Source organism: Mustela lutreola, chromosome 8, assembly GCF_030435805.1.
Source record: "Mustela lutreola isolate mMusLut2 chromosome 8, mMusLut2.pri, whole genome shotgun sequence".
Taxonomy (NCBI): Eukaryota; Metazoa; Chordata; class Mammalia; order Carnivora; family Mustelidae; genus Mustela; species Mustela lutreola.
In genome coordinates this window covers 109,272,628-109,293,531 of record NC_081297.1, presented here as the reverse complement: position 1 = coordinate 109,293,531, position 20,904 = coordinate 109,272,628, and the positions used below count along the sequence as shown (strand labels likewise).

General features: G+C 33.8%; 1 protein-coding gene across 10 annotated transcripts in view; it reads left to right on the top strand.

Moving 5' to 3' along the window:
• Window positions 1–20,335, top strand: part of NAP1L1 (nucleosome assembly protein 1 like 1) — a 33,899-nt gene extending 13,564 nt beyond the window's left edge. The window contains exons 3-16 of one of the 10 annotated variants that reach the window (XM_059186368.1): window positions 1,125–1,210; window positions 2,696–2,798; window positions 8,839–8,980; window positions 9,249–9,329; window positions 10,035–10,160; window positions 11,375–11,446; window positions 12,254–12,393; window positions 13,028–13,173; window positions 13,269–13,288; window positions 14,940–15,097; window positions 15,793–15,822; window positions 16,335–16,385; window positions 17,960–18,003; window positions 18,742–20,335. In XM_059186368.1, coding sequence (XP_059042351.1) covers window positions 1,125–1,210; window positions 2,696–2,798; window positions 8,839–8,980; window positions 9,249–9,329; window positions 10,035–10,160; window positions 11,375–11,446; window positions 12,254–12,393; window positions 13,028–13,173; window positions 13,269–13,288; window positions 14,940–15,097; window positions 15,793–15,822; window positions 16,335–16,385; window positions 17,960–18,003; window positions 18,742–18,887 — 1,345 coding nt within the window. In that variant the 3' untranslated portion in view covers window positions 18,888–20,335. Of the gene's footprint in view, window positions 1–1,124; window positions 1,211–2,695; window positions 2,799–8,838; window positions 8,981–9,248; window positions 9,330–10,031; window positions 10,161–11,374; window positions 11,447–12,253; window positions 12,394–13,027; window positions 13,174–13,268; window positions 13,289–14,939; window positions 15,098–15,792; window positions 15,823–16,057; window positions 16,154–16,334; window positions 16,386–17,959; window positions 18,670–18,741 lie in introns of those variants that run through there. The other 9 variants (XM_059186367.1, XM_059186373.1, XM_059186372.1 and 6 more) reach the window with 9 other exon arrangements.
• Window positions 20,336–20,904: the final 569 nt, after the last annotated feature.

Here is a 20,904-nt window from a genome sequence, read left to right as displayed (position 1 = left end):
TACTTGAAGTGATGTTGTTCCTAAACGTGAATGTGACCAAATACTAAAATGTAAAATCACACAAGGAATTATATGAAGACCTATATGTTGATTTAGATAACCTTATTTCCCTTTTTAATTCTCATTATAATTTCATATTCAAAAGCTAGATTTTTAAGGTGAAAGGGGGTGAATGTTATCTTACTACTTTTTTCCTTTTCTTTCAATGGTGCCATCCTCCTGGCTTTAAGTACAAAGTAGACTCAGGTTTTCTTAACTTTTTGCCCATCTCCACTATGAAGTAAAGAAAAAGGGAATTCCTAAGATAGTGAGTACAGGCTCATGTGATTGCCCTGTAGCCATCAGGGATCCAGGATCCTTGTTCTTTCAAACTCCTTCATTCTGTTGGCTTTCATTCTCTAGGATGCCTCATGGTCCCAGCGTGGTTATTAGAACTCTATAATTTATATCCCTATTCTACGAAGGGCATAAGAACAAAAAGGCCTCCCAGTTGTCTGTTATCCTATTAAGGAGGCAAACTGAAAATTCTGTACATTTTGCTTTTTAAACTCACTGCCCAGAATTACATAACCACACCTAGCTAAAAGATAGGCTCGGAAATGCAGATTTTTAAGAGCTTGGTGTATTTGCCATCTCATGTAAAATCAGGGTGCTTTTACTAAGAAGAGTGAAGTCAGCGGATACTGGGTAGAGAACATAAACTTCTTGACCTCATGTTCCTGGAACCAACCCTATCAAACCACATTTTTAAAGCTAAGAAAGAGTAGAGGGGCCTCTGCTGGCTCAGTCGGTGGAGCATGCAACTCTTGATCTCCAGGTTGTTAGCTTGAGCACCACATTGGGTGCAGAGATTGCTTAAAAATAAAATCTTGGGGAAAAAAAAAACCTTAAAATATAAATTTTATATTTGACCATGTGCTTTTAAATGAAATTTTATGTACTTCCAGTTTATTCTGTTTATTTATGAAGTTAGAAAGAAAACTGAATTACCTTTTGAATTTCCTATTCATATTTTTGAAAGAGGCATATTAACCTAGAAAATGAGTTGAAGTTTTTTATAATTTTTTATTTATTTTTTGGTAATTGGTACATTTGAACCTTGGTGTGATACTATGATATTGTAGCAAAGAACAGTCTGAACTTGATCAAGATTTGGATGATGTTGAAGAAGTAGAAGAAGAAGAAACTGGTGAAGAAACAAAAATCAAAGGTATTATTTTAAATTACTTCAGGAGCCAGTGATTGCTGGCACATGTCTTCTAGAGGGTAGTAACAAATATTGTTCCCTTTTGGATCCTTGTCTGCTTTACCCATGTGGCCTATACGTCTAGTTCAGGAACAGTTTGTGTGTGTATGTTTGGGGTGGGGGGGGAAGAAAGCAGGGGAAGAGGGAGATGGATATAGAGTGGTAATAAGGGAGGAAGGTATGAATATAGTTAGTGACCCATCAAAAGTTACTTGGTGTACCCTCTACTGCTGGAGTGACATGGCAGAGCTGGGTCAAATAGCTGCCTGTGAGTTTTGTCTGAATTTAGAAATGTTATAGGTCTTGGTGGGAGTTGTTTCTGGTGGTAGTTGTAAACAAACAACACTAGATTAGAGTTACTGGAAATGTTCAGTATTTCATATATAGAAAACATATAGTTGTAAATTTCAAGCTTTTTAAAAATTCTTTCCAACCAAATGACAAAAAAGACATTTATTAAATGTAAACAAAAATCTTAAAGTTTTTTTCAGCAAATAATTATAAAGAGAGAAGTAGCGATGGTGGTGGGGAATTGTGCTGCTTTAGGTTATGCCTTGTAGGTATGGGCTAAGAATTAATACTAGATGATTCAGATTTTCATTGTTGAGCCAGATGGAGGTTAATTGTGAAAAGACAGCTGAACTTCAGCTTCAGCTTTCATCTTGTTGCATTGTCTTAAAAGATATGTAGGTCAGTATCCTTAGTGGCCAACATTGACATTTCTAAAGTCATGTTGGTTATCATAACTGTACACCATCCGTAATCAAATTAATACCAGGAATTGACAGAAACATAACTGGGAAAATTCATGTCAATTTTGTGTAATGTCTATTGACGAAGAGATAATAATAGCAAAATAATTTGTTTTGCCTAAATCTAGTTATTTTTGGATTTAGTATAATTTTTAGACAAACAACCACATTTTGTTTGGCTTTAGTTACAACCTTGGTTGTCTCAGCTATTAACTTTCTCTGTTCTGATACACAGAAGCACACTAGACTGTACGCATCAAACAAGCAGTTAGGTTACTTCACAGTCTTTCTCCCAGGGTCGAAAGTGTCAGTACACTTGAAGTTTTCTGATAATGTGTTGTCTACTATCAGAGCATTATATGGAGTCATAGGTAGGCATCTGGATGAAGCTTTGAGCTTCTTAAAAACATAAAGTAGATGAAACACAAGGTAGTAGGAAGAGAAGGGATATTTATAGTTAATAGTAGTTGTGGCAATGGCCATGAGAAATGGTTTGTGTTACTAGGTCATTAAGAATCTGAACATCAGGTTTTTCTAGAGTAGATTTTCCTCAGCTTGCTCCCCATCTTTACTCAGACCAATGAATTACGGGCTAGTCAGGAAAACTTCATTATTGGATTGTCCTATTAAAATAGCATAATACATTTTCATAAAATCCTTCTTTCGATGCCCCCCCCCCCCTTTTTTTTTTTTAAAGCGCGTCAGCTGACTGTTCAGATGATGCAAAATCCTCAGATTCTTGCAGCCCTTCAAGAAAGACTTGATGGTCTGGTAGAAACACCAACAGGATACATTGAAAGGTACAAGTTCTTCTTTTCTGTAGTCTTCATTTATCCTTCTATAATCAGCATTGCAGGTGTATCTTTTTAAGACCATCTAGGACTCATATACTTAATAGTGGAAAGCTAATGTCTGTTAGTATCTAGCATAGGATTTTGGGGAGTTTAAAATTCGCTGAGCACCACCAATTTAGACTTGGTCTTTTAAAGTTTGACTCCTCTCCATAGGAAGTACACTGATCTTAACCATTTCTGAGATTTGTTCAGAGGTTTACTAGAATTACACAGAATTAGAAGAAATGCGAATTTCTTATTTCACTGGTTCTGTAAATCATTAATAGTAGCCTGTATATCTTATTCTACTTAAAATTCTTTTTTTACTTGGCTTTATGAGTTTAAGCTCCATCCATGTTGCTATCCGTGTGTAATCTCTGGTCAGTAGTTTCTGGCTTCTGAATGTTATCATTTATGGTGATTTGTGTCCACCGTGTTTTATTACGTGCGTTTTCTTTGATGGATATCTTGATTGCCTCTGAGCTTCATCAGCACAAATTCCATTGTAATGGTCCTCTTTTTGCATGCCTTCTTAAAGAACTGTGTAAGAATTTTGGGGGGGATACATACTTACAGTGGTATTGTTAGTTACAGGGTATGCAGGCTTTTAAGTACTTCCCAGCTTGCTTCCTAGAATGAATCTATCCAGTGCATGAAGGCAACCTACATCCTTGTCTCTGCCAGTAGTTGTGGCATCATTCAGCTTTATGGGTTTTCTGCTTTTACCAGTCTAAGAGGTCTAGGTTTATTTTGTTTTATTTGTACTTTTTGTTGTCTAATGAGCTTTTTATTCATGAGTGTGAACCTTTTAGGTTGTTCTCATTGTCCATTTTCCTATTGGGGTTTACTATCTTGTTTTGCAGGAGTTTTTTGTATATTCAAGGTGTTAATCTCTTGTTAGTTTTAGACTTTGTAAATAATCTGTTGTCATTTTTATTAATTTTATCCATATCATTCTCCATAAAACAGAAGTCCTTAATTTTTAAGTTCTGGGTTTTTTGACCTGTTGCTTATTCAAGTTAAGAAGTACTTACTAGTTCCTTCTGCATTTCCTGTTGACTAGTTTTACCTTTCATCTTTAGGTCTTTAATAAACCCTCTTTGTATTTAGCTGTGCATCAGGATTTTTTTTTTTTTTTTTTTTTTTTTTTTTTGCCTTATTTACTGAGCTTGTTTCTATAAGACTTCACTAAACAGTTCATTATTTACTCATTTATTTGTGATATGACCTTTATTGCATATCAGTTTCTTATAAACACCTGTGTTTGTCTTTGAGCAGCACTCTTCCTTTAATTTGGCTTTTTAGTATGTAAATGGTATCTGGCAGGGTGATAATTCTATTAATTTGTTTCTCCCTGTAATATCTTGCTTGCTAACCCTCCCTCCTTTCCTCATCCCCTGTGGAATACACTCTTAAGATTGGCCTAATCATATGTAGACCTTTATCCAACATATGGTTGATAGTAAGTTTATAGGGGTATTCACAGAACAAAACAGCCCCCTCCCCCAAATTTTGATAGGAGTTGCATTGAATCTATAGATTAAGATGGGTAGGGAATTCTTCTAATGTAAAATTGTCTCATCCATATCCTTGTATTTATTGAAATCATACTCTCTTTTATCACAAAGTATTTCTCATTGTCTGTTCTTAGTTAATTTCTATATACTTTAGTTGTGTTGGTATTGTGGATAACATCTTTGTGTCGTATTTCTGGGTTGAATGTATTCTGGTTGAATGTATTGTATTTCTGGGTTGAATGTAGAGAAGAGTGCTATTGATTTATTTTTATTTTTTATTTCTTTGCTGTTGATCTAGCATCCAGAAATCTTGCTACACTTATAGTAATTTGTTCTTTTCTTTTCTCCCAGAGGCAAAAGATCTTGTCTGCAAATAATGGCAGTTTTAGCTCTAATCTTTCACATTACAGCACACCAGGTTTATTTTTATTTCATTATAACATTGGCCAGGACTTTTCAGTACTGTGTTAGCATTAAATGTGCATCTTTATCTTATTTCTAGTCTTAACCAGGAATGGATATAAAATCTCTCCATTAAACTTGGTGTCCACTTGGATTTTTTATGACCCTTTTCCTGTATGTATTCAGATGGTCTTTTGACTTTTTCTTTGAATCTGTTAAGTACACATTGAATATATTTTTGGAAACATGTATTTCCAATACTAAACTAGCCTTGCATTCCTGGAATAAATTTAATCATGTATTAATATTGTACTGTTGAGTCAAGTAGTCAATATTTTATTCAAGGTCCTTACTCGTTAGTGAAATGTCCTTGAGTAGGTGTGTGTGGATATACATGTGTGATGTATGTATATGTATATTTATAATACAGAAACTTTAACGGGATGGTAATTCCATGCCCTGTTATTAGAGTCAAGATTTCAGCTGCTTAATGAAATAAACAGGGTTGCTGTTAAAAGCAGCTTGTATAAGATAGGAATTAACTGTTCCCTAATGGTGGGTAGAATGCTTCTAAAAATGGACTTTGGCCTTTGGTTTGAGAACCCTTATTTGGATTTGCTCCATTCCCCTTTCCAGTTTCTTGAATTGAGGGCTTTGTTTATTTGATTTTTATTAAAAAATTATCTTCTATGGCCTTAATATTTGTTTTTCTAAATGTTCTGTGAAAGTTAAGTGTGAAACTATATGCTGAAATTAGTAGCCTAGACATTAATTGCGTTGTTCAGGTTCTCTTATTTCTGCTTACTGATTGATAGCTTGATCTGACAGTTTCTGGGAAGAATGTGTTAAATTCTGCTTAATCTGTTTCTCTCTGTAATTCTATTAGTTATAGATTAATATATTTTGAAGCTGTATTATTAACTATATGTTTGTGATGTGTATATCTTGTCCTTTTGTTCCAGTTTACCAAATGTCCTCTGTCGTATTTGGTGGTGGTGGTGGTATTATAAATTGTTTTGTCTGATACTAAGATAGCTATTCTAACTTTCTTTTGGTTTTTATTTACGTTGCATAGGTTTTTCCATCCTTTTGTCTCTAGTATGAAGTTTGCTTCTTTATTAGTAATTTTATTTATTATTTATTTTTTTAAAAGATTTTATTTATTTATTTGACAGAGAGATCACAAGTAGGCAGAGAGAGAGGAGGAAGCAGGCTCCTCGCTCAGCAGAGAGCCTGATGCGGGGCTGGATCCTGGGATCATGACCTGAGCCAAAGGCAGAGACTTTAACCCACTGAGCCACCCAGGCGCTCCCTTTATTAGTAATTTTAAACTCCCATTTCTTGAAAGCAGTTTTTTTTTTTTTTTTTTTTTTGGACTTAATTGCTATTATTGTATAATTTATTGTGCTTTGTTTTTTCTTTTTTTTTGCTTTCCATTAAATCAGGTGGTCTTCTGTTAAAGTTCCTGCATTCTGTTGTTTGTTATTATGGTAAAGAGGCTCATAACTTTTTCTTTCTTTTTTTGGTAAAGAGAATTTATTTATTTATTTATTTAACAGAGATCATAAGTAGGCAGAGAAGCTGGCAGAGGGGATGGGATGGGACGGGGTGGGGGGGGTCGTGGAGAGCAGGCTCCCTGCTGAGCAGAAAGCCAGGTGTATGGGGGCAGGAGATGGGGCTCTATCCCAGGACCCTGAGATCTTGACCTCTGAGAGCATGACCTGAGCCGAAGGCAGAGGCTTAATCCACTAAGCCACCCAGGCACCCCAAGGGGCTTATAACTTGTTAAGTTTATTTACCCCTACTGATTTCATAAATTTACTAATGTCTGTATTATTTATAAATATACATTCTCTAGTCTTCTTTTTTTTTCTATCAAGGCAACAGTAAGATTTACCAAGATATTTGGCCACTCATACTTACATAGTAATTTCTTAATTTTTTTAAACTTCCTCAGAAATTATTTTTAATGAATGTAATGAGTATATCTGGCATATTTCCTAAAGCCTATATGCCTCATGCAATTTTTATTTTGTCTTTATATTTGAATCATAGTTTGGCTTACAAAATTATAAGTTCAGATTTCTTAAATAAAAGTTCATTTCTTCTTGTATATGCTATTTCCTTTTGAAGCTGATGTCAGATTCCTCCTATGTAGGTTATTTGCCTTTTGTTGAACACATTCAGAATTTTCTTTGGTCTTTGATATTCATGAATCTCATAAACTGTCTAGGGGTTTAGAGTAAGGATTTCCATATTACTTTAACTCTGAGAAATTTATTTTTCACTTATCAGATAGTCACCTCTTCTGTCTTTCAGCTGTTGCTAATTTTGTCGTCCACGTCATAATTTTTCTGTCTTTCCAGAGAGCTTTTCAATTTTCATGGACTTCCTTAAGTTGAACCTATTCTGTTTATCCTATTTATTGGTTATTTAGTTTAGCCACTGTATTTTTCATACTTAATATTTCTATTTTGTTTCAGATTTCTTGGTCTTATTTCTTCCCTATCTCTTTAAATATATTTACATTGTTTAATAATATGGCTTCAGATAATAAATACTTCATTCTTTCATTAAAAATTACACTTCTTAAGGGTTTAGTTAACTTTGGCTGTAGAGCTCAGGCTCACTGGTTGATAAGTTGCTCCCCAGTAATGATTATTGAAGGGAGGAATAAAGATCAGGCTCTGGTTTGTGACAGTCCCATGGAATTTAAGAAAAGGGATTGGAATGAACCTAAGGAGAGTTCCGATTACTTTGGACTCAAAAGTTTGCTGTCAGTTCCAGGTGATTTGTTTTTGGCAGCTTGGGGAAGAGGCGTTCTCCTCTGGTTGTAATCCATTTTACCTGGATTGGAGGGGTGGAAGAAGAATGCTTGTAGGCTCTCAGCCAGCCAGTTCAGCTTTCATCAGCTACTAAAAATGCTGGCACTAGGCTCTGCAAAAGGTGAAGGAATTATAGAGACCTTTGTAAGGCAAGTGCAGAATTTCAAAAGCTTTCTTTGAGCCTCTCCTCACTGCTGCCCATTCTGCCCATTCCCTCCCTTTTCCAGTAACAACTCTGTAAAGTTGTTACTCTTACCCTGAAGTTGATCGTAGTATGTGTGTGGTTGCGTGTGTGAGTCCCTGAATAGTTGTTTTCTTCTTGCTTCTGAAATTTCTAGAGTTGAATTCTTTTTGTTTTTCTGAGACAAAGTGTGGGGGGGGGGTGGGGCAGCACCCCATGCTGTTTCATCACCTTGACAAAACATTAGACTTTTTACTTTCAATTGTGAGAAATAAAAAATTGGTATATGTAGGTAATTTTTTATTTCTCATTATCTTAACTTAAAGTAGTAGTTAAGTAAGAGAATTACTTGATTTACATCAATCTGCCTAAGGCAGGAAATTCTAACCTGGATTCTATCTGTTGTATACGAGTCCCTGAATTTCAGTAAATGTTGAGCAAACATTTTTTGAGCAGTAGGGAGATTCATAAATTTAGTCATACTTCAGGGGGCTTATACCCCCATAGTAAATTGTCTGATTTATGAATTATATCTCAAACCTGTTACTAAAAGTCTCATAATGAAATATGCATTTTTAAAAATGTAAGTTTAAATTCTAAATAGGGACTAAAATAGGAATAATGGTGTAGAATACCCTCCTTTTTTCTAATATCCTTTTTCCTAAAAATAGCTGGTATGGGTGAGATATGCATACTTTTTTTAAAGCAAGGTATTGTCCTTATTCTCAGGATGGTTAATCCATGACTTTCTAACTTTCTAAGAGCTAGACTATTTTACAGCTTAAATGCCAGCACAGACAAGTCTAATCCTGAACTTGATTATAATGAAAGATTTAGGTTTGATATGATTTACATTTTTTTAATCACAACTTACTGTATTTGCTTAAATGTTCACTCTTGAAATATTTTATAGTCAAGTTCATGTATTTATGTTTCTGGAATTTTAATTACTTTGAATAAGTATTGCTTTTGCTTCAAATAGGACACCTATCATTCACTAACTTCTTTGCTTTACTTTTCAATATAAGTGTGACTTATGTTTTACTGTGATGCTGTGTAACTGGTGTGTACCAACCTTTCAGTTTGCCTAGGGTAGTTAAAAGACGAGTGAATGCTCTCAAAAATCTTCAAGTTAAATGTGCACAGATAGAAGCCAAATTCTATGAGGAAGTTCATGATCTTGAAAGAAAGTATGCTGTTCTCTATCAGCCTCTGTTTGATAAGGTAATATTTCTACTACTTTATTTTCTTGATCTAAAATTTGAGATTACAATAAAGCTCTGGAAATACAAACACACTTGCGGGTGGTTAGTCTTTAGACCTCTCACCAAAATGGTTATTAGAGGTATTTAGGAAAACTATCGATAATAGCAATTCAAGTTGTGGTATGCATTCATTAAATTTATACACATCTTTAATGAAAAACAGCTACTAGCTGGATGTCAGTGTTTTTATGCAAGCTTTTCTTTTTTGTTTTTTTAACTCATTTTAGCGATTTGAGATCATTAATGCAATTTATGAACCTACAGAAGAAGAATGTGAATGGAAACCAGATGAGGAGGATGAAATTTCGGTTGGTACCAACTGTAATTTAGTGTTTTTTTATACCTTGGAAATATTTTATTGTAAGATTGATGGTGAGTTAATGATAATCAGAACAGATGAGCCACTCTTAGCCCTGGTGCCGTCTGTACCCAAATACATCATTACCTTGCATTTTTTTAGATTTAAATTTTAATAGATTATATAAACTTCCCCTTTGAACCTCATCATGACATATAAAAGATTGTTACTGTTTTTCACATGATGAAATGGAGGCTTCTATTGACTTGCCTACCATTAATAAGTGGCAGGGTTGTGACATAAATACAGTTTTCTGTTACATGACTCTGTTTCCCCAGCATTGCTATTTGAATGTTTTGATAAGAACAAGGGGTGAGGAATTGGGCAATGTTTATTTATTATTCTTTTTTTTTTCCTGAAGCTTTACAATTTTTCTCTAAAACTGTTATCATATATTTCATAGGTTCTCTCTTAGTGGTTCTCTTTTGGAGGGGTCTGGTAGTAGTAATATTTCTAGAAGTAAAGTTTGGTTTGGGTAACAGCAGTGTTTACACAATTAGACTAGAACTTAACTGATTGAAAATTGCAGTTGGTGATTGAGGATTTGTTGGTTTCTGTACTCACTGCTGGTTTTTAAGTTAAGGGGATAGGTAAGATTTTATCAAATAGTCTGATTTAGGAATTTAGTAACTTAATGCTGTCATTTATCAAGGAGGAGCTGAAAGAAAAAGCCAAGATTGAAGATGAGAAAAAAGATGAAGAAAAAGAAGACCCCAAGGGAATTCCTGAATTCTGGTTAACTGTTTTTAAGAATGTTGACTTGCTCAGTGATATGGTTCAGGTAATTTTATTCATAAAAATATCCGACTACCTCAAAGGATAAAAACCTTTGAAATTTAAATGGCTATGATGACTAATCTCTCCATTGTTGACCTTTATAGAATGATGCTGTCTTTTGAAACCTCTGTTACCTGTAGAAGGAAAATGACATTTTTGATTAATGTAATAAATAAATTATAATTCATTTTCAGAAATTAGATAATGAAGTGGTCCCTTTGACAGCTGTTTATCATTGAGCTATGTTTTGTCATAGTCTTTTGTCTTCTTTGTTTAGTTGCTTAGTATTGGAGATTGGAGGGAGGAAACTTAAAATTTCTTTTATCTGACCCAAAAAGACTTTTACAGTCTGAAACAAATATTCCAAGGAACATTTACCTTTTAAAAGAATAATATAAAGCTCTTTAGCTCTTTTACAATTCTCACTTTTTCTGGGAGTACAACACAGATGTCACCTTCTGGGAAACTTTTCCTGTCCTAATTAGAAGCATTTCTTGAGGGGTGCCTTGGTTAAGCATCTGCCTTTGGCTCAGTTCACGATCCCAGAGTCCTGGGAAGGAGTCCCTCATCGGGCTCCCTGCTTCGTGGGGAACCTGCTTCTCCCTCTCCCTCTGCCTGCTGATCTGCCTGCTGCTCTGCCTGCTTGAAGCTTGAATTCTCTCTGTCAAATAAATAAATACAATCTAAAAAAAAAAAAAAAAAAAAAGAAATAGAAGAAGCAGCATTTCTTGAGCCACTACTCTGTGTATTATAGTACTTGTTGCCTTATAGTGTAATTGTTGAAAGTTAAAGTCAAGGAAAAGAAATCTCATAACAATGACTGCTTATTATTGTATTTCTCCTTTGGAAAAGTAGAAAAGGACCTAGCAGAGTGAAAGGAACAAGAAGCAGCTGGAAAAGGAAATGTTTTTAAAGCCAACATGCCTGAGTTAGACTTGATTTTTTTTTTTTTTAGTCTTCAGCCCATTCAGTCTGATGATGATGTAATTCTGTTAAGTCACTTTTTTTCTACTATTGCCAGTAGAAGTAAGTAGAGCTTATAAATAAACTAACTTTAGTACAAGCCATAATCTGGAGAATAGGTCTTATGGTTCATAATTGTTACATAAAGCCTCACTAAAAATATCTCAGTCAGCTAAATGTTTATTGTCCAGTAATAGCACGCTAATCCTAAAATGCCATTTTAGATATGCATTTCCATGTTTTCTTAATTTGCAGGAACATGATGAACCTATTTTGAAGCACTTGAAAGATATTAAAGTGAAGTTCTCAGATGCTGGCCAGCCCATGGTAAAAGAACTTTAAAGTATTTTCAGTTTTTTAACATTTGACGTTTTTAGATAGACATATGGAACTTTCTAAAAAGAGGTGATACTCTAAGCCTAGAGATGGGTCAGAAAGAAGTTAAAGCTCATACTTGGTACTATTGTTGGTAGGATGTTAATAATTGTGGTTTAAATGTTGGTAATTGTGATGCAGAATTTCTTTCTTTTCCTCCCTCTGGACATAAAACTGTTTTTGAAATATAGGAACTCCTTGATCCTAGATTAAAAATAAATAAAAAATAGTAGCATTATAAATACTTAACTCTGTCTCAAAAGGCATGTGTCTGGGAAATAAACAGAGTATGTTAGAGGGCTTCCACTTTTCATGATGAAAGATCAGTTACTAGCTTCTCCCAAAAACCATCAGTAGTATGTGAGGAATGGGGAAAACTACTACAGGCTATAGTACTATCGTGTGTAGTACAGTTGGGCTGTTCCTGTCAAATTTGGATAAGAAGTTGATTAAAAGTCCTCTTTGTGGGTATGGAAGGAGGAAGGAGTACTTGGTTAGCTTATTACTGAATAAAACTATTTTATAAACATGTTAATAAATAGAAATTGTAAGCTAAGCTAAGTTTTATTCAGTTTTATTTTGTGTCTTGTCCTGTTTTTTTTTAACATAATTTGGGGTTTATCTGACCCTTTCCCAGAATAGGAAAGGCATTATCACCTAAGCGTTTATGTGTTTATAAAAATAAACAGATTGAATTTTACTTACTAATGGATTAGCATTTGTGATGTAGGAATTTCATTAATTTTTTTTTTTTTTAAGAGTTTCGTCTTAGAATTTCACTTTGAACCCAATGAATATTTCACAAATGAAGTGTTGACAAAGACATATAGGATGAGGTCAGAACCAGATGATTCTGATCCCTTTTCTTTCGATGGACCAGAAATTATGGGTTGTACAGGGTGAGTTTAATTTTACTACTTCCACAGAATATTGTCTTTTTGTTTTATTTGTGATTTGTATTATTTAGTAAATCCTGTGTGTCCTTGATGCATAGTTTATCTCTAAATATTTCAGAAGTGTTTTCTTAGATGAACACACTTATTTTCCTAGAATTCTCCTTGGCTTATAGTGTTAGAGACATTTCTTCAAAGGAGAACATCCTTAAATTTATTATATTATGAATTTGTGTTAATTGTCTCTTTATTGCAAAAATGTGTTCAGAATTAAAAATTTCTCTTTATATTGCTATTGAAAACATTTGAGCCAATTTTTCTTTCTAAAATCTGTAATTAAAACAATAACATTTGGGGTACTTGGGTGGCTCAGTCAGTTGAGCTTCCACTCTTGGTTTCAGCTCAGGTCATGATCCCAGGGTTGTGAGATTGAGCTCTGTGTCTCAGCCCAGAGTCTGCTTGTGATTTATTCCCCCCTACTCACCTGCATGTGCTCTCACTCTTCTCTCTCTCTCGCTTCTTTCTATAAAATAATACAATCTTTAAAAAAAAAAATAATATTTAATTAGATAAATCTTGGTTCTTCCAGCGGTGAGGTATAATATGGTAATTCTGATAGATTCTTCCTTTGTTTTGCAAGGTGCCAGATAGATTGGAAAAAAGGAAAGAATGTCACTTTGAAAACCATTAAGAAGAAGCAGAAACACAAGGGACGTGGGACAGTTCGTACTGTGACCAAAACAGTTTCCAATGACTCTTTCTTTAATTTTTTTGCCCCTCCTGAAGGTAAATAGTGGTTTTAGTTTGGGTATTGATGGTTGTTCTTTTACAAGCTTTCTTTAGTTTTGTACTCATTTGAATTTCTTTTCTCAATTTTGCAGTTCCTGAGAGCGGAGATCTGGTAAGTTAAATTATTATTAATTTGTTGAAATATTCACTATGAAATTAAAGAACTGGTTCTCAGAAGTGGGAAGTTGGATAGCTGCTACTATGATTTTACATTCTGAGGCTTGCAATGCATGGAGAAGACTTTTATGCATCTGAAATTATTTTATTCAGAATGCCTGTATTGTTTCCATTGAGAAATGCTGAAAGGCTAAAGACTTTTCTTTTGAGGCTTGGAAGTATTGGGGGGATTCAAGTTCTTAAGATGATATTTTTCGTATTGAAACTAGGAGTATTAGATAAATCATTTCTACTATCTATTTATTAAAACTCCTAACCACATTCTGGTTAGAACTCTTTCTATATTTGTTACTCCAGTGGAAACATGGTTTCATATTGTGGCCATGTATTTATGAGCATATAGCCAAGAGCTGCCGTAGTGCCTGTATACAGCCTGGAAGGAGGAACAACCTCAGAGAGGTCTGTGCAGGCAGGGTGTAAGCTACGTATGTTCTGAATCTGCTCTTCTGTTGGCCAGATTTTTTAACTTTAACTCAGATAGTTGAGTAGTTTTATACATATGGAATTAGAAAGTATGTGTATTTTGAATACATTTTGAGTTGGAATAGTGTTGGTTAAGGCTAAGAACAGATCTGTAAAAGGCAAGTATTTCTGCTTGTAAAGAGTGGTAAGTGGCTTTGTTCAAAATGTCTGTCTTTGTGGGACAAAAAGGGGGACTATAAAGCAGCACCTGAATTTTAGGTAGAACTACTTAATGAACATGGTAGAGTTTTGTGCTGTTTTCATGTCAGTGAGTGGGTTGGGAGTTTGTGTTGAAGTTGGTTTTTTTTTAATTCTGTTGTCAAATATTTATGGCACTAGAACAGCCTTGAGTAGTTACAACTAGAACACCTTTACCTGTGATTAGAAGTCTTTCTGTCAAAGTGCACTGCTCCCTTTTGTGTTTTTTTTTCACTTTATTATAGTGGATTATGTTGATGAGTCAAAATAAACATCTATGGAATATTTACTCATTATTTGGTATCATGGAACTTAAATGACATTATTTGAATTTTGAGTAATGTCTGTACCATTTCTGTGTTGTGGTTTGTCATTAAATAGAAATCCTAGATTGACTTAGTATTTATTAAGTAGGATTCTGTCTCCTAATTTGGCATTATACATACAACTGCTTGTGTACTCTCTTTAAGGAAGTGTGAGTGATCTTCCATGTTCTTCCATTATGTGCCATATACCTAATGTTATTTAAATCCCAAGATTCTTTCTTAGTATTATTCCATTTGGTGTTTTCAATAGTGAATATTTATAAGGAAAATTAGTCATGTAACAAAGTTGCTTTTATTTTAACATTTTAAGTAAAAAAATAAGCAATAACTGGTTCTAATTTTTATTTTCTCAAAATTTCTCTGAGTATGTACACTTACTTGGGAACTTTGTTTTATTAAAACCCTATGAACCCAGGGTATATATAGATGATCATTTAACCACACACATAAGCTAATTTTAAAATGATAGAAAGTTAAAAGTGAAGATCAGTGTTGTTTCATAGAGTTTAAACCCAAGAGTTTTTGCATGTGCCTAATTAAATAAAAGTTATTAATTTTGTGCCTTTTTTTTCCTTAAAAAAATACAAAACAAAACAACAGGATGATGATGCTGAAGCTATCCTTGCTGCAGACTTTGAAATTGGTCACTTTTTACGTGAGCGTATAATCCCAAGATCAGTGTTATACTTTACTGGAGAAGCTATTGAAGATGATGATGATGATGTGAGTGAATCTGAATCCTGCGCTGAGATCATTTGGTGAGGGTATGATGGTCACAGTTGGTGAGCAGTTCAATGAATAGATGTAAGATGTAATTTTTTAAAAAACATAATTCAAAGGCTAATTACTGCTATCTTACAGATAACTTTCTTGTTGTTTTAAATATGTCCTCTTAGGGTCTTGGTAGCTTTTATTTTCCTGCTAACAGGAAGACTGCTTTGACTTAGTGCAATTTTACTAGTGTTTGGTCACTGTTGTAGATATATTACGCTCTTTGACCAGAACATACCTAAGATGCTTTTTATTACTTAAAAATACTAGAAGCATAGAATTTTTATTTAAAGGAGTATTAAGCAATGATTAAGGTAAAATTAGGCTGCCCTCACATATTTTGGCTATCTTTATTGCTAAGTGTCAGTCTTTCCAATAGATTTTAGGGCCTTTTTTGTGCTATGTGTTCACATAAATATAGGCAAGTAATATTCATAGTAATAGTTGCCTGATCACACTTAATGCACAGTCATACTGTGTTCTTTATTTTAACTTTTTAAATTGTCACATTTAGATAATGGCACTGAATTGAGTGATTCCTGCAGCCATTTAATTTATAATTAATTGCCTTGGGTTAAGTATTTTCCTCTTTAGATATTAGTGGATATAAGATGGCTATAACTATGCTATTCTCAAATGTTTGTTAGCTTCATTCAAACTTCATCCTTTTTTCCCTTTTTAGTATGATGAAGAAGGTGAAGAAGCAGATGAGGTAATGTTTACCAAATGAGCAAATAATTCTCTGTTTAACACATTGAGAAGCAAATTGAGTGACTTATGTATTCCTTTGCTATAATCATTATTCTGTGATATGAGATATAAACCTTTTGGAAAAAAAATATGGTTTTAGAATTCTACAGCCAAACAATGTATGTATGAGGTTTCAATAAATAAATTGCAAAACTCAGAACATTTTTTTTATTTCAAATAATTCTGTTCTACTGCAGGGTTATCAGCTCTTTGAAGAAGTCAAAAGCTGCAGTAAACTTTTTCAACGTTGGCTGCAGTAAATCTTTTCAATAAAAGCTCTCTGGATGTCTCAAGTTGTGTTGGGAAATTTTTCATATTAGAAGCTTTCAATTAAATTGCATTGTCACCATACTCTGTAATCATGAAAATCTTTTGACCTATAGAGTAACTTGTATTAAAATTTCTCCATACATTATGAGCCATTTCTTCCTACTATGTACCTACTTCATGGATGCATTTTGAACTTTAATATAGGAAGGGGAAGAAGAAGGAGATGAGGAAAATGATCCAGACTATGACTCAAAGGTGAGCAAAATTAGTGCTGCTTTCTATTTAATTCAAGCAGGTTAAATAAGAGTTGATATCTCTGAATAGATAATCTCTTAATTTTTGTCCATTGAACTCTTTAATAAATCCTGTTGACTGGAGATAATGTATAGTCCACCTTAATCCCCACTGGCATTTCAATAATACGTGAAATTTGAATGCACATTTCCTAAGAAATTTTATTTTTGGTTCTGACTTTGTATTTTTTTTAGTCTTAGGCTAAATAAACCCTAAGATTCTTTTTTAAATATACATTATCTTGGGTTTTTTTTTTTTAGATTGTATTTGAGAGAGAGAAAGCATGCATGAGATGGGGGTTGGGGCAGAGCTAGAGGGAGAAGCAGTCCATGCTGAGCAAGGAGTCGATACCTGCCTCTAACTCTGGAATCCGAGATCATGACCTGAGCCAAAGGCAGATACTTAACAGACTGAGCCATCCAGGCACCCTGGGCTTTTTTTTTTTTTTTTTTTTAACTTTTTTTAAGAAGCATTTTATTTTTTAAAGATTTATTTAGTTATTTTAGAGAGAGGGCAAGTGGGGCTTGGGAGGGGCAGAGGAAAAGGGACAGAGGGAGAAAAGCCAGCAAGAATCCTCAAGCAGATTCCTGGCCTGAGAGCACAGAGCTAGACCTGGCGTGCAGGGATACGGGTCTTGATCCCAGGACCCTGAGATCATGACCTGAGCCAAAATTAAGAGTCAGCATTCAACTGACTGAGTCACATGAAGAATTTGAAATTACTTACAGCATTTGTTGTTAGGTTTTCCCTCCAAAGGATAGCTTTATAAACAAAGGTTTTAAAATAATCTGGGTGCTTGGGAATAGGGAAGCAGTACTGTTTGTTAGGTTTTCTACGCCACTTCTGTTCTCTGAGACTCCCAGAGAACCAATTGGTTGTTCTTGAGTATTTGTCATATCAGGGTTAGTAAAGCCCTTTATTTCCCCAGAATACATAGTACATTATCAGGATTCATTTGAAACTTTGGTTTCTGATAAGTGCAGAAACCAATTGGTTGTTCTTGAGTATTTGTCATATCAGGGTTAGTAAAGCCCTTTATTTCCCCAGAATACATAGTACATTATCAGGATTCATTTGAAACTTTGGTTTCTGATAAGTGCATTCATTCATTTGCTAAATACTATAAAAGATCTAGAAGATACTTTAATGTAGTGAGCAGGTAAGAGAGGGGTAGTTAATAATCAAATCAAATACTCTTAAGGGTATGAGTGTTAGTATGTTTGAATAATTGATCTATAAAAAGGCAAAAATAATTGGTAGTATGACTAACATAAATTGCTTGGTTGTTTTTGAGGATTATGGTTTAGTTTGTTATTTTATGGAGTTCATTCCAGAGTAAAATACGGGCCTTATTTTAAGCATTTTTGTGACTTGCTAATATTTGAATAAATAATTTGCCATCCTTGCATACCTTTTCTTTAATTTGGCAAAAATTTTGGTACAACAATGAGATGATATAATTACAATAACTAGTGTTGAAAATTAACCGAAGCAGGTAGAAAAAGATAGATTGACTTGTTGTTTTCCTTTAACAGAAGGATCAAAACCCAGCAGAGTGCAAGCAGCAGTGAAGCAGGATGTATGTGGCCTTGAGGATAACCTGCACTGTAATAGCCTAAACACAACTATTATTTACTTACAGCCTTATGTTTTTGTATTTTCTTGGTAGACTCAGTAATTTTTTTTAAAGGAAAGGAACTGATAATTTTAAAGACCAATTTGTTCTACTTAGCATTTTAACTCTAGTTTTTCTGCCAGATCTGTTGATTTCACAAATTCTTTTCATGCATGTTCATTCGTTACTACGTGATTTGGTTCTTCTGGAATAATTTTTATCATGTAACAAAGATTTTAGATTACAGCTATGAAAGTAAACAGAACTGTTAAAAGAAACTTTTTATTTTTTGCTTTGCTAATTTTTTTCCTGAAGAACCAAAGTATTTTTTTTTCAGCTGGTAGTTGAATTGGGTTTACATTTGCTTGCACTACCTGTGCTTTTCATTACTTTGTTATAGAAATACAGTGACTTAGACAATTCCTCATTTAAAAAACAAACAAAACTTATTGAGACAAATAATATGGTTAAGAATTTCCAGTAAGACAACAACTGATAACTTGGATTATTAATGGTTTTTTATTTTTGGTGACATAGTTAGAAAACTGGTAAGGAAACCGGAGTAAAGAAACCTAACTCACAGTGTGGTTATTGGTACTGTAGGCAGGTGAATAAAACCTATTTTCAGAAGTTAAGCCTCATTATTTTAATTGTGCTTTTAAATTTAACTTCCATTAACTAAGCGTCTTTTCTTTATGGTAGGGTCTACCTTCTGCTTCCCTGGAAAGGATGAATTTACATCATTTGACAAGCCTATTTCAAGTTTTTTGTTATTGTTTGTTTGCTTGTTTTTGTTTTTGCAGCCTAAAATAAAAATGTCAAATATAATTTTAGTTCTCACAAGATAATGTCTTAATTTTGTACTAATTCAGGTAGAAGCTGAGGCCTAGCTTGAATTAAGCATTGTTACCCAGTTTACCATATTATGGAAGAGAAGTGTGTCAGCGTTGGGAGAGGTACTACATCGGCTAATTAAGAAAGTATAAAAAAGGAAGGCAAAGTGATGTAATGTTTTTTTAAGAGAAAGATTAAAAGGTTAATCTTTTATTTCCTTTGATTAGAGCTAGAGAGAAGGCCCCAAGCCTCTATGGTTAATTCTGATTCTTACTGCTTTTAAAGTATGAGTATGTCATTTACCCATGCTTCTGTTTACTATGTATTAAAATGGGTAGTACTGTTTACCTAACTACCTCACGGATATGTTAAGGCATATTAAGTTAAATTTTATGAAATGTTTCTTGATCTCATTAAAAGCTCAAAAATTTGGACCTATTTGTATCACAAGAATGATAGCCAGCATTTTATTCATACCAGAGCTTGATAGTTCAACTGGAAAACAAAGGTTTCAGTACCTCTATTCTGGATCTGGTCAGACAACCTCTTGCAGATCTTTGTGTGGCTCCTATCTTAATAGACGCTGATAGATGAAGCAACTTTTTGTAAAGGTCCAAGGATTGTTTTTAGGTGTTTTAGTTATGACCATATTGTAGTATAAACTACAGAGATCATGGGATTAACATAGGAAGAAGACCATTTTTAGTGGGGGGAAATGCCATTAAATTTGAGACTGTAGAGCCACATTTAAAATACCTCAGGCTAATTACTGTTAATTTTTTGTGATGAGCTTAAAAGCTTTGACTCGGTGAGGGTAGACTAAATGGATTATAATTAGAAGATGGCCTAGAGTTCCTGCTCTTAATAAAATTACATTAAGTTTGTTCTTAGAAGTGATAGAGCTTCCTTTTTGAAAATTTAGTATTAAGATCTTGGAATGTGAACACATCTTGTTATTTGTATAGTACTATTCATTCCTCTCCTGAGATTTCAATTAACTACTGGAAATCCTTAACCAGTTGCGGTAGTGTGTAGGAAAAAAATGCCATGAAAACACCTTGTTTTTCCTCTTATTTTCAAAATGCTTTTGTTTGCTTTGATTAGATATTCTTTGCTGATTCTTGTTTTTGTACCCATAGCTCATTTGCTCACAGCCTTTTCTGAACTCAAAAATTTTAAAGATAGAATCCCATTTTTAATGAACTTAAGCAGCAGAATCAATATTTTTTTTTCCATTCCTTTAGGTAATAGCTATTGCCAAAGTGAAGGGACAGATACTATTTCATCTTGTTACATAAAGGGGATGTGGTTTGCAGAGGAATTGTTTTCTTAATAAATTTGGCATTGCAGTGTTCATCTATGCCATCTCTCCAGTTCCAAAATGGTTCTATTCCATTTTCGAAATTTGAAATATGTAATTTGAAATCCTTAATAAAATTTGCATTTAATTTTATAAAATGTACTGGTGATATTTTGGGTGGTTTTTTTTTTTTTAAAAATGTGGATATATTTCTATATATATTTTTTGAAGAGCAGAGAGTAGAGATGTTTATTAGAGTAGGCTATTCTATGATTAGGCTAGGATGGCCTGTAAATTTCTATAATTTTAAAAGCGACCTCCCAAACCCTGCTAAATGGAGTTTGTTATTGGAAGACTAGAAAGGTTTTTACTCTGAGTTAAATATAGACATTTTTGAGATACTTTGAATTTTGTCTTTACATTTTCAGTTTATAGTTTCCCCTAACTCAGGCACCAGATTACCAAGAAGTTCTATTTTTTCTCTCTAGAAATGGCAGAATCTCATATAATCACCTTTGTAAGCTAATACTTTGAAAAATTTTTTCTGTCATTTTGTGGTCATTCAAATATGGTAAGTAAACAACAATAGTTTCATAAATCACTTAGTTCTTTAGTGATTAAAGATTCACAGATATCTGAAAGTTTATGAAAATTTTCAGAGTTTTTATCTAGTTCACTGAAGCAGTATTAATATTTCTGTGACATAAAAATATCTTAATTGTGTGGAACTG